The sequence below is a fragment of the Spea bombifrons genome, chromosome 1 (assembly GCF_027358695.1).
Source record: "Spea bombifrons isolate aSpeBom1 chromosome 1, aSpeBom1.2.pri, whole genome shotgun sequence".
Lineage (NCBI taxonomy): Eukaryota > Metazoa > Chordata > Amphibia > Anura > Pelobatidae > Spea > Spea bombifrons.
Window position 1 is genome coordinate 104,234,308 of NC_071087.1, and position 14,835 is coordinate 104,249,142.

Sequence of the window (14,835 nt, forward strand, 5' to 3'; positions counted from 1 at the left end):
AAGAATTATAATAATTATTATGGTAGCATTATTATATTTAATAAGCAGCTGCTCAGGGCCCCAGTGAGTCTAATATTCCTCATAAATTAACCTTATAATGCATTGTGTAACAAACTTGTGTTTTTAGAGTATGTCTAATTATTGATTTCACCATATGAATTAGTGATGCCCCCCCCCCCCAAATCCTACATGTTTGTAGTCAGAACAGGTATTATCAAAGGCATTACACACTGATGCACCTTCTAATCCAACAGCCACCCAGACAAGGTCTGCAGCTGAGCAAGAAGGAAATAAAGCATCAACAGCCAAGTATTGGTGCAGGGTGGAAAAAAAGAGAAGCTGGACTTCCGATCAGTAGCTTCAGTAACAAAAATGATAAAAAAATAAAAATACAATCCCTTCCATTAGGCAGAGATTGGTCCCTGGAGCAAGCAGTTTAATATGGCTGCTTGCTGCCATGCAAAGTACTGTAATAAAGGTAAAGGTGCTAGTATGTGCCACACCTAATCTTCTGACATTGCCACAGTTTATACAGAATAAAGTTACTTTCACTTTTTCATGGCTATCTTGGCAATCTCAGTATATAGATTTAAAGTTCCATAAAATAAATGACTGTGTATTTCTAGGTCTTCAAAAAAAATCATACTTCAGATCTAATAATCATGTACAGAACATCTAATGTCTGCTCAGGCTGGTACTGCTGCTTAGGGTCCAAAAGGAGACACACAACTTTCTTGAACACTGGATGTACTGCATATACACCACACTAGGATAAACGGGAACTAAGGAACACTCATGCAAATCTTTAAAGTTTTTTTCAGCTCATCTACCATCCTCTCCCACATATACCTTACAAATGTCATGACATATAAGCTCTGTGACTACTAATGATGTAATAACAAATGTGATGTCAGTGGGTGGAAACTGATGTGTTTGGTATTTGTACTTTTTGCTAGGTATCATAAATACCCGACATGGAATCCAGGGTTTCTATTATTTAATTGTGTTTTATAAAAAGCAGTATTTTTTAATAGTCGCAGACTTGCAGTGTACCATGCTTGCATTGTTATTGCAATTATTATTTAACCATCATAATTGTACAAGGGGATTGATAACTAATTGATATAACTGACATAAAGCAAAAACAAACGCATCCTTGAAAACCTTAATTTGGATGATTGCAAACATGTCAAGACTCAATGATTTTCTGTAAATCATGACTTGGAGTCAGTCTGATTGATTTTAACATTACCAATCCAGTATTCATCACTAACACAGTAAGTGCTGTACTACATAGATTAAATTTAGCTCTCGTGGCGGTCCCAGCGACCAGGGATCTGTAGGAGGCTCCCTCTCCGAACCACCCCTGGTCCGTCCCTCACCCCCCGTGAGTTAACTCCATGAAACTCTGGTGGGGTTGAGGGTGTCCAGGCTATACAGGGTTAAAGTCCGTGGGCAGGGCATGTGGAATATGGACAGGGCAGTACATGAGGGGAACAAAAAGCACAATATACTGAGACATACAGAAATCACACAATAACAACTACAGGTGGCACTTATTAACCCTGGGTCATCACACTTTCTCTTTCTCTCTCTCTCCTTTCTCTTTATCTATCCTCCTCATTTTCTCTCTCATTTCTCTTTGACTTCCCCCTTTCTCTCCATCTCTCACCTGTCTCCATTTTCTTTTTTTTCTTGTTTAAGTCCTGTGGTGGGTTTGGGAGGTTTGTTTCTTCACGGTGTGTGTGGCTTTTGTTCTTCAGTGGCATTAATTGTAGACATGTGTGAGAGAGCACTGAGGCAGATGAATGAACATACCTTATGCTTCCTTAATTTTGGGCCTGTTAGAGTCAGATTCATGATCTCCCCAACCGGCCCTGCACCTAAAACCCAAAACTGCTGATTTCCCGGAAACCCGGAACTGCCACTGGAAAAATGGGAAAGTTGGCAACCATGCATCCTACAGTTTCTCTGCCTCTAATCACACTCGCGTACAGGAGTCTGCCAGAACATTGAAAGCCAAATATTGGGGAAGGGGGCAACTGTGAATAAACCTCCAAGGCCCTGGATAGCTTCCCCTTTTCCCTGCTAATATACAGTACATGCTCCTTGGTTCCCTATCTGCCACGTCAATGTAACAAGATCTTTATAAATATCATGAATATATTCGTACAATACTAAAGGAGGGCAAATTAATTCGGTTTGGCTTTCTGATGTTGTCAGAGATTAATCTTATTTAACAGCCACATAGAAGTGTAGCAATCTGAAGAGTCAAGGGGTCTTTTCCTATCCTGTAACAGCAACAAAGTGAACATAATACAGAAGGTTGCCTGCCTTTTGAGATTCAGATCATCCTTGCAGCAAACTGCTTTGAAAATAAATCATATTTTTTTTATTTGCCAAGTAATTTGTGTTAAAATGTTTGTATACGTATATAACAGGACAGCAAGACATGTCTGACTGGCTGTCTATTGCAATTCAGCATAGGCATGCCAAACATGGGTAGGACTACAGCATGATATGATATCGAGAAGAAGCAGTGTAATGCCAACTAACATTACAATGTTGCATTCCTACTGTATCACTGCATTTTCAATCATGCGCAAAAGAAAAATATTAAGCAGACCACTAGAGGAATTTCACAAATAAACCCAAAAAATCTAAACACGTTTAATAGTTATCTCATCACCATAGTGTTCAACATATTTAATGCAGCAGATTTACTTTTTATATGCAGTGTAACTTCGGTTATGATATATTGATGGATGCATTGTCAATATGCTCGTTAAATTACATATATTAAAATAAAGGTGCAGACACAAAGGCATGATGATTACTAAACACTGTGACAATTTATTTTAAGGCAAACAAGCTGTAATAAAATATAAGAATCAACTAATTAAACTTGCTGATGTGATCTTGCCTATGTTGTTACTACCCTTAGAGTAAATAACATAGGCATAGCCACCAGCATAACATCCGCTGCATGATGGACACACTGCATGCCACTCATCAGGGACGCATTATGCACTTAGCTACTTGATTTAGTGCCACCCAAATTAGCCATACTTTAGACAAGATCTACACTGATGCCAACCCTGAGGGACCCTCCCTGCCAGCAGTGAAACAAACAGGAGGAAGGGAAACAAATCAATGTGACAGATTTATCAACAGAGGTCGGAAATTCTACATTTCATAAACATGATTCCTGCTCACAAGCCATTGCTAGGTCTAGTTTCTGTTGCCCAATCCACACTGGCCTGAACCCAGGGCACTGTGTATCTTAATGATATTTCATGCCCGATCAAGCAGCCCTTTATTAATACAGAATCATGACATGCTATCTCTAGAGCCCAAACACCCCTATCCTGAACCTATGACTCTTTAGCTATATGGATTCCATGCATTTAACCAGAACTATTAATGACTCCTGGACTGTTAAACACAATACCCAGCAAACTCTACAAGAGCTGGACTGGGAATTAAAATGAGCCCTGGAAATAATTAAAAGCAGCCTCATATTTTATGGTGCCATTTTTGAGCACATTGCACATGTCGGGTTCTGGTCCTAATATTATTTGTTCGGAATAGGGACAAACCCTGCATTTTAAAGTGTATTTGAAGAACACATTAGTCATAAGTAAGATACACATGAAAACACATAGTTCCTAATACCACTGTGGCCAATGACATCATGTAATGGGCTGGGGCCAAATGATGAGAGAGCACCAGTATAGTTCATAATGTTTTTAAATGTGTTTAAATAACTGAAAACAATATTATTTAAAACAGAGCAATTACTTTCACGGTAGATAATGAACTTGTAACTCTCCTAAACAATTTGGAGCTAAACATATAAGAGGGAGGCTAAGGGAGGGGGATGTTTGTGAGCTGCATGTATATATGTATAAGTGTACATTGTTAGAATGGCTGTGCGTGTATGTAAGTGTATGGTATTAGATTATGTGTGCATGTACTTTTAAGTGTATGGTGTTAGAGTGTGTGTGTGCATGCATGCCTGTATGCATACATGTTTACATGTGTAAGTGTATGGTGAGTAGCTATGTTTATGGATGTATAAGTGGATGAAGTTGGAGGGGCTGTGTGTATATGTATAAGTGTGTATAACTGTGTGGGTGCTATGATGTCATATGCGGTGCGGCGCTCACTGGGATACGCACAGTGGGAGTGTGCTTCTGGTAGCAGTTCTATTATTAAAATACATCTGGCCATCTCAACAAAAATGTTCATCAAACTACGATTCCAAAAATGTATTGGTTATTTACGTTGGTCAGGGTTATTTACCATTAACACCAATGCATTATTAAACTAGTAATTTAATCCATTTTTGCTTGTACGTTCACCTGTCTGCAAGTTACTTTGCAAAACAGAACTAGATTAAGGGAAAGGATGGCACCCTTGCTCAGTTTGTTAACCCTCTGAAGCTTAGATTAAACCAAACCTTTCTCGCTGCTTGTTGTATCACGCGTTTACTGCACTAAAGATTCCAGCAAAGGGGTTAATGTCTGCTCGCAATCACTCTGCAGTTGTCGATTCCATGGGTCCTGAGCTATCTGGGCCCCAGTTTCCATGGCAGCCAACCTGCTCTGCTTATAATAGTGCGGCATCAGGGAGGTGGAGATAGGAAAAAGTCATTAGATTTGCAATTAATATGCAGTGCCACTATTACAGTGTCCCTATGTATTCAATATTTATTGTTGTAGGCATGTTGGAACAGGTTGTTTATATAAGCTGCATGTGTATCGGCAAGGTTTTAGTGACTATTCAGATGGGTTGTGTTGCAGTAATAAATATCAGGGTGACAAACCTACATAAATGTCATATAGCACAAAATAAGCCGGATTTATCTACATGCGGAGTTAGGGTGCACGATTTTAAACTATCACCACAGTGGAAATATAACGTATAGCGGGAATACACCCATGGAAGTTATTTGAAGTCACAGGAAAGCAGGGAGAGGCAATTATAATATGGGAAGTTGAATACTTTGGGTTCGCTTTAAAACAGGAAGGACTGAGGGTAAAATTAAATAAGGGATGACGTTAATGTGGAGCAATGAAACATCTCGGCTTTGCCACAGCTTGGAAAAATCATATGTAGCTGCCCATGATTTGATGTAATGATGAGTTTCACTCAGTCCATTTCAAATTAGAAGACTTTCTGATGAAACCTCGCAATTACTACCTCAGCCGAAAAAACAAAAAACATGGCGGTGAATCCCTATTTGTGCCATTGGGAAACAGGGGCATGTCAACCATATAATAAAGTTTCCTTTAAGTAGTTGGAGGACAGCTGAAAGTGCCAATCACCATGCTCAATGCTGACTAGACAGCTAACGGGAATGAGGCTTGTACTATGGCTTGTGTCAGCCCAAAGCTCAGTGACCTGTATTCTTATACCATTGAGTTTTGAAAGCCTGGGCAAAAATTTATTGTTTTCTCTCTATTTTAGTCTGTGTGTGTGCATTCTAACTGTTATGATAACTGATCAGATCAAGGTCAGGTGGGGTTTGTACATATTAGTTTGATGAGTGTGTTATCTCCTTGAGGGAGAGCACTCTGGATGACTGAATACCAAGTTAGCTAATGATACATTGGTACAGGGTCGCTAAATTTATATTAATATTGCATAGATGAACATATACAACCTTGCTGCTTTAATCCTGTGTAAATGAAGCTTCATCATTGAGATGTCAGAATCCCCTAAAGACCTTTTCAACCTTCTACTGGGCTCACAGTATGTTCCAAACCTGCTCCAAGCTGGGGTTATATCCTATCAAGTCTAAGACAAGATGACATGTGTGGCATTTCATGTAAAGTTATGCTATTAGTGTTATAAAGTCCTGATACTGGAAAAGCGAGTTTCCCCTGCTGCCAAGAACCCTGTCCAAATATTGCTTTTACAAGATGACCCTGAGGCCATTAAAAAATAATTCCACCAAAGGGGCTACGGACAACAAATTAGCTGGGTTATTTTAGTAATTCCAATATAAAGCCACCTAGAAACATTTTACTTGCAAGGTTTTTGCATAGTTTTTTAGTGGGGACAGCAATCATAATCATATTTATCATATTTTGTTTCTTTAATCTATTCAAGTAGTCAAATAATAATTAGCATTACGCAAACAGTTTTGATATATTTACAATATATGTATAGTTTAAATTATCACTTCCATATAACATTCAACACCCATTCCAATGTTATTTCATCACGTCAGCTTTTAGGACTCCTTTTCTTACATTTGTATTCCTAAATACCTAAAAAATACACATATAATCTTGAATGTATTTTATTTTACATGCATTATTTAAATAAACAAGGATTGCTGTTCGTGGTGGTAATATTATACATTTAAGTCTCTTACTTGAAGGCACAGGTAAGTAATCTATTTTTTTTAAAGGCACTTACAAAGTGTGGCCATTGCGTGGATATGCCTTAGTGCCCTAGTCATCTGCAGGTTAGCCCTGTTTATGAGGTTTTTTTTCCAAACTTGCATCTTCACAGTACTGAAATGCACTTTACTAACTAGCTATGCACACACATTGTAATGGCACTATGCATATGGTCAGTTGCATGTGAACAATAGCTGTAGTAGGACCCTTTTTAGACCTTAGGTTATTATAAGGCTAGTGGTGCCCAGCTGTAGTTCTTTAGGACTGCAAAAAGGCCTCATTATTTGGGTAGCCTAGCTTGAACACATGCATCTCAACTTAAACTATTAAGACAAAAATACACATTATTCCTCCTGTTTGCAGCTGACTTGCACCTGTAATTTGAGCTAAAAATGGCTTCAACTAGGTTACTTTCCATCAGACTTCCATATGAGCTGACATGTAGCCAGCCAGCACTCAACTTCCAGGCTGCATCTTAACCAAGCAAGTTCACACTGGTGAGCCAACCTGGTGGAACTCATTACAGAGCCAGATCAAACAGAGGGTCTTTCTTGTCTAGATAAGTGTGAGATCATTTGTGGTACAAGTCATTTTGACCAGTCAGTAGGTGGTTGCTTTTGTGTTTTTTTGCAACTGGAAAAAAACATTTTAAAAATGTGTATGGCAGAGACAAATCATACTGGTTGGAGAAGTCACTGTTTTAGGTCCCATAAACTTTATCGGTACTATGCACAGATTGATTTTCAGTCGAATGCTAAGATATTTGAGTCCGAAAGTTGCACGCCGGCCAAATGACTGACCAGACAATAACAGAGGTTTAAGATTCATTGCAGTAAAACACACAGCCATTACCCACAAGTTGAATCGTTTTATTGAAATTCCTACATCAATTTCTTCTCAGTTTACTGTGCTGTAGTTGGTTACACAGGCATCTTAGATATACCTACATACATCTCTGATTGTAAACTCGAACTTTTAAAATCATTTTACTATGGCTCCCCCTAGTGGCTTTACCATCATAGTCTACATTTATTTTACCAATTCACTACTGCAAATACCTTGAAATAGTTAAAACTTTTTAGAAACATTTTATCGGGCTTCTTACTAAGGGCCTTGTGACCCTAGATAATAAAATGAAAGTGGCTAAAATGTTTACAATGTGTCATTATGAACAGCAAAAAATTATTTACACAATTACCGTAATACAATTGTGAATCTAGCCCAGAAACAAGGAATCAGACCCATATTTTGCATAGATGTGAACAAGCATGTCCATAGAGTGACTCTTTTTAAGGGAGAGAATAAGGGTCAGCAATGCCCCAGTCCATTCCAACATGTTCCACATTGCATGTTCTTCATTGTATGGCTCCAATTCCACCAATAGTATATGTTTAACTGTTCTTTTTTAGACTGTGGGCAGGGTGCACATAGTTTGTCTAGATACAACTGTTATTTATGTATAGCAAGCTTGTGGGTAAAACGTCATGGGACTTCTTACTATATCTTTGTTATGTTAGCTATAGTTTAATAGAAGATTTTGCGTCTCATGGATAGTGAGGCTGTAGCTAAATCCTATAGACTAAACAGTTAGAACACCCATACGTGATAATCCATTTGGCAAAAAAACAGAGAGATCTAACAAAAAAAAAAAAGAAAGGAGTAAGTGGAGGCAGTCCATCCAAATAGGCAAGCACTCTGATTGTATTGTTATTTATTCATTAGTATTGTGGTCATACAATTGCCCCATTGTTGCTTTGGATTTTGAGGTTAGTTCCAGATGCTCTTATGAGATTATTCTAATAACTCCCCTAACCACAAACCGAAGCCCATGATAAAAATGTGAGTGTTGGCTCAAGAGAGGCTGTTATTGTTTAAAAGTGCCCCTTATTCATTTTCCAGACTCTTAAAGATGTGGTTATATCAGTAACATGGTCTGTGCGGTTTTCTGTAAATTTCCTTGTCATAATATGCACTAAAGTGAGTTAATCTTTATTGAACAGATTAAGTGGACATAGCAGGAAGCAGCATTAATAAAAAAAAAAAGCTTGTGATAGATGAGCAACATTGTTTATATTGAGTGTGTCACGTGTTTAGGGGCTTTACACAACTTTTATTGATTTTACATTAAAATGTTTTTACATACATAATAGGAATATTTTATATTTATTGTTTGCAATTTATCCTCTGTTTGTAGTAAAACAGCGCAATTCCTGTTGTTGGAAAGCCATCATTATGCAGTCTGTGAGCACCAAGGCCTTAGTGCCAGGTGAGTCAGGCAGCTGTCTGGGTTGACTGGACAGGTCAGGGGCAACGGAAGCTTACCTGGCTGCCTGGAGCTCTCCTCTGAGGGAGTGGCTTTGTGAGGAGGCGGGGCTTTGCAGACTAAAGAGTCATGATGGGGTTTGGTTAGCCACATGGGGCAGAGCGAGCTGCAGTAGCCCTTTACATGAGTTGGGAGTGGTTGAGGAGTGTGTGTGGCTTGAAGATCCGAGGAAACAGCATTTCACCTGGAGACTCTGCGTCATACGCAGAAAATCTCCAGGTCTGGCCACCAGTAGTTATGGTGTGGTGCAGAAGTGTAGCAGAAGCCTCTACAATGTTTGAGATACTTGCACAAGTGATCTTACATGGCACAAATGGTATAAACACATGGCATGTTTGTGTAGGGGTGCCTGGATTGTTATTTGGTTCATAGCCGGTCCTGCTGATCACAATCTTGAAATGTTTTTTTCCTATTGTCACAGTCAATGTTTCCTTTTCCCCAATATGTTACATATTCAAAGCCATTAGGAAATATGTTTACTTGTCTGTGGGGGGATTTTAATTTCATTACCATGCATTCCCTATCTTTCAAACGCAACTTTTTGAACAGTATTTTAGTTCAGGGTTGTATTTACAAGTTATTAATGTTTATTGATTGGTTATGCTTGCACATTTCAATATGAATATTTGCACATGACAAAAAAGTTTATGAAAGTACTGCCTGTGTACAATAAATAATATAATTTTATCATTTTTTTTCCATGGCTTACTTTATGTGTGCGTTCTTGTTTTGACTTCGAGAACTTTTTTCCTGTAGAGTATCTCATGTGCCAGGGTGTTGACAGCTTCATGATCTTAAAAATAAATGTGCCTAATTCTGAGGGATTGACTAGTGAAGTCAGAGGAATATTAGTTTTCAATTTATACAAAATTTGACAGCCTTTGAAAGGTTCCTAACATGCAATAGTATCAAATAGCCAGTCTCTATTTGCTTGTACCTCCCGTTCTATCCAAACCATTACATCACTGTTACAAAAACATCAGGCACTGAGATAATGCATTAAGTCCGATTTTTCTAAGGACGCACTTCTATTTTCAAAGCAGCTACCAGTTCAAAGCGTTCATTAAATTTTAAAGAAGGCAATTTACAAATAAAACAAGCATAGACAAGTTTCAGATGAATAAGGATAAAATCTCTTATTAATATTTTATGAATAATAAAACTTAAGATAATTAATCATCGCTTAATGGCAGTTGCTCTTTGGTTCCGTTTGTGAATGAAAATTGCTGGCTGTTCCGAAATATTGGCACTCAGTATGTAGGCACCTCAAGTTACCCGGCTATTAAAAGAACCTAAAATGTTCTCAAGAAATATGACTTGCTTTGTAAATTAAATGACAGTAGATTTATTTATATAGCGACTGCAGATTTGGTAGAGCTGTTACAATAGGGTACAGTGAAAATAATTAAGACAATTTATATATCATTAACATACATTAAACATACTTTTACAGAAGAAGAAGAGGGCCCCGCGCTTGTGAGTTTACAATCTGGATGCACACTGTTGATTATTTTGCAGTCAATGTCTTTTAATTACAGTATAAGACCCACTAATACTTGTATATAAAGTGTTTACAACTTCACTTTTATAGCAGCTTGCTCTGCTGTACAGTAATACATTTTTTCTCATTATTTCTTTTAGGTTGGAGGGCATACAATGTTACCCATTCGCTGGATGCCCCCCGAGAGTATCATGTACAGGAAGTTCACCACAGAAAGCGATGTTTGGAGTTTAGGGGTGGTTTTATGGGAAATTTTTACTTATGGAAAACAACCCTGGTATCAGCTATCAAACAACGAGGTTTGTATATTCATATATTAAAAAAGTATAATTAAAATGCAGATTGATAACATGTAATTTAACATATGAATAGCTATTAATTAAAATGCTCTCTAATGTTTACAAATCTTAATTTATGATGTAGGGATGTTGTTTGGCTCTATTCTTAAATAAACATGACTCTCTAAATTTTAGGTAATCGAATGTATTACTCAAGGACGAGTCTTACAGAGACCCCGAACTTGCCCAAAGGAAATCTATGACTTAATGCTTGGTTGTTGGCAGAGGGAGCCTCATATGAGGCTAAACATCAAAGAAATACACATCCTCCTTCAGAACTTGTCCAAGGCATCTCCAGTATACCTTGATATTCTTGGCTAAAAACTCAAGACGTTACCCATATGAGCTTAGTGTAAGAACGTGGTGAGCGCCTGCTGAACTCCATAAGATGTGTTATAAACTCTTACAGTATTACCGACGAAGATGCTGAGAAACTTTCAAAGGGCAAGCAACACTAATTTCTCCATCTGTACAATACACAGTACTGAATATTTGCCATTACTAAATTCTATCTGATTCTTTTAATTTTTTTCTGCTGAGCTAATATCTTTTTACCTTCTTGCTTTTTTTCTTCAGTTTCTCCTGTCCCACTTTCTTTATGCTTCTGCCTTTATGTAACGCAGCGTACATAGACAAAGGCCTTAAAACCTTCTGTATTAATCAGCAGACATACAAGTCTGCCTGCAGCATCTAACAATGCCTTCTTGTATTCCTGCCTTTAATGTGGATGAAAAAAGGGAAAAAATAAAAAAGTGACACAAACGTTGGGCTCCTGCTGTACATACCTATAGTGTTTGTACTGACTCTGCGCACTAAAGATGACCAATTTCTGGACTATGATGTATGGGACTTCTGGAAAAAGCGGACGAGAAAGAGAAGTACTGTGTTGAGGAGACAAGTCAATGGAGCTGTCTGCCTAAATATAAATCAACACAAACACAAGAAATCATTTCAGTTCATAATACTCAGAAACAAACAAAACATCCTAATGCAGGTTGTTCTTTATTGTTATGGTAACATAAGGTAGAAAGGTCTGCTATAATTTATGTTCACCTTCCTAAATGTAGTGAATACAGTATTATAATTACGTCATAAGCGACTCATCTTATGAGACCACAGTCATCACGTAGTGTTGAGAATTGTACCTAGAGGACAATCTAATATTCACCAGTTTAAGCCTACTTTAAAGTTCAGTTTTGACAAGTGTGCACATGAGCCATTGTGTGTATTGATGGGCTACAACATCTACGAAGATGGACAGGTGAATGTGACATAAAACATATGTATTTTAACTGTTGTAACAAATATAGCAACAGGCCTAGATTGAATCCTGGTCTGGAAAAAGGGCCTCCAAAGCATGACCAAATGTCTCAAATTTACATTCCTAAGGTTGGTTTGTTAGCCTATTTTTTTTTTACTTTTTCCTTCATGGACTGTGAATTGAAGTTCATATTTCTCTGTATTAGATTGTAAAAAGTGGCAACCTTTCTAAAATGTTTGTGATGTTAACCTTGGAGACAGCGCATGCTTATATACGTTACCGGCATGATGTGTCATATTCAAAGCTATAGAAAGTACACATATGGAACTTGTATCACAATTGCATTTAACATAGCTTAGGAAGCTCTCCTTTTATTCTGTCAGAAAACCAGTGAGGAAGGTTTATGTATTACAATTCTCTCAACCACTATAAAACTCAATTATATATGAACATGTAGCACAGTAAAGGAAAATGCATCGTGTGTAGATAAATGTATATAAATGAAGTATATTGAAATAAAAGGGAAACTGTAAAATATGTTTGATTTGAGGACGAATTATAAATATGGAAAATAGCCTCTGGAGCAGAGGTTTTAGCACAGAAAATAGTCTCATTTTGGGTCTGGTAATGACTGTACAAAATTTTTAGCAATGTTTTAAAAACACAGTATAAACGTGATACAGTTATATATGTGCGAATATTAGTGTGCTGTTTCTTAGTCCTATCCGGAAAACCATTTTATCTTTCTTTTTATGAACCTTTTGCAGCATTATTCACTAAGTTAAAAAAAAATCTGTGCCTACTCAAACCGGACAGCTTATTGCAAATGGATGAAGGTGTGAAAGATGTGAAATGTATAACTCCGTGAAACGTACTAGAATGTCTACATTCAGAAACATTTGATTTTTACTTGCACCCACGTTGTTTCACTTAGACATTAGCGCTCAAATTGATAAGCTGTGTAAAGTGTTGTTTTGTGCTACTATTCTTCACACTATATGAGAACAAGAGTAGCTTTTCAAAAAACATGGATGAATTCCTCTTATTGCCTGCCATGTGAAACGTATATTCTCAGAACACATAAATATATATATATATATGCATTTATTGTTAAAAGCAAATCTGTTTGGATTTGATGTACAGTTTCAACAAATATGTGCAACATAAGAAATGATTAGACGCACATATTGGGTTACATATGTAGGCTGGGTGATGACGTTTATATAACGCAAGCAGGATAAAATGAGCCTCATGCTGTAACATTCTCTATCTGTGGTTTAAAATTTACTTTGTGCTAAGTGTCTGTCAATAAAATATTAACCCTTTAGTATCATAGAGGAAATCAATAGACTGCAGTAAGAGGATTGAGTCAGTGCTGGTTGCAGTACCAGTATGGCAGAGTGGAAAAAAAATGTTACAGTTTCATGTAACTGTTTAAAATGAATATTGTAATTATGTGGACCTAAGCATATCCTCAGGATTTAACCATATAGTCCCACTTGGCTGGCTATATTTAACAATACCCATTGCTTTATTTCCATTGGCTCAGCTTCACCCAAATTAAGAAGACACTTACAGAAAAAGTAGTTAAACATTACATGTATGACAGTATTTATGTACCACAGTCTAGGTCATCAGTTCATACACAGAACATTGTGATGAATCCATTTCCATCGTTGATGTCTCATTTCTCCAAACAGATAATGATACTTTGAGTCAGGAAGTTTTCAACAACATTATCATAGTCCTAATTTATGAACCGTGTTACTATATTCTAAAATGTTCATTTTTTGCACTATTATATGAGTTAATATATATTTCGGAAATTAGTTGTATATTATGGCTAACCTGACTTTTTATGTTTATGGAACTCATTGGTTGTATAATATATGGCAATGACTAACACAAAATGTGTATCAGTTAATGCAAATCTAGGCCGAACCTGCTGTCACTATTGTGTGGCTTGTTTCGTCTCCGTCATACGACCAAGAATAATGAAATCTGAAATTTTGCTTTTGAAAGAATGTATTTTTTGTTCTTTTTTTTTTAAACTGAAACATTAAAGGAAAAAATAAAAGGGAACTGTGTCTCTATAAGTATATTTGTTACTTTGATTGATTACATTAATTTTTATACCTTAAAACTTTAAATGCGTTGTAAAAAATAAGAACTTACATATAAGTCTTAGATAAATAAAATGATATGAAAATATAATACAATAGTTTTGTGACCAAACTGCAAAGATAATAGATTGTGCAACGCAAATTAATACAATTTAGAAATAATTGTGTACATATTTTCAGTATATTCTGTCCACAGGTATAGAACTTATTTTTTTGTGTAATAATGTGTAGGTTTACTTCTTGCACATATTTATAAGGTCAGCTTTGCCCTATTACACATACTATATACATACTTCTTTGCAAAAGTCATGCTTCATAGGAATAATGCACTCAGACTGTTTAGTTCAAGAAGGTATAATGTTTATAATGTTTATTGCTTTTCATGGCTAATATACAGCATCACCAGTACTTGTATACAGTAAGTATGGAAACAGAAAAACAGTGCAAAAATATAGAAAGTATAAAATCAATAAAATAATAAAACCAATATAAACAATATCGCTGGTTACTCTATTATATATTAACTCTAAAAGTAGAGCCAATATTCCTATTTAATTATATACATTGCAGAAAACTATTATTACCACTGCAGTCGTGATGCTACATGCTCTAGGGGCACTTGCTTAGTAAGTGACCCCAAACCGGTAGTTTCTGAAACTGACTGTTGTCAGCTAAGAGACATACTGAGTTTTGTTCAATATCCCAACAAAAAAAATGGCTTGCTTCCTAATTAATCAAAGATAATCATGTATTTGGAATGAGACCATGGGACATATTTTCATAGGCATTAGAAAATAGAAACCTTGTGCAAGATGTACTCTTTCTATTATTTATTAAAGGGCTGTGTCTACAATGGTTGAATTTTGAGGCATGTCC

General features: G+C 36.7%; 1 protein-coding gene across 2 annotated transcripts in view; it reads left to right on the forward strand.

The window, feature by feature from the left end:
• NTRK2 (neurotrophic receptor tyrosine kinase 2) overlaps positions 1-13,918 on the forward strand; it is a 101,728-nt gene extending 87,810 nt beyond the window's left edge. For both annotated transcript variants that reach the window (XM_053467011.1, XM_053467021.1), the window contains 2 exons: positions 10,378-10,536; positions 10,711-13,918. In XM_053467011.1, the coding sequence (XP_053322986.1) occupies positions 10,378-10,536; positions 10,711-10,896 (345 nt within the window). In that variant the 3' untranslated portion in view covers positions 10,897-13,918. The remainder of the gene's footprint in view (positions 1-10,377; positions 10,537-10,710) is intronic.
• Positions 13,919-14,835: the final 917 nt, after the last annotated feature.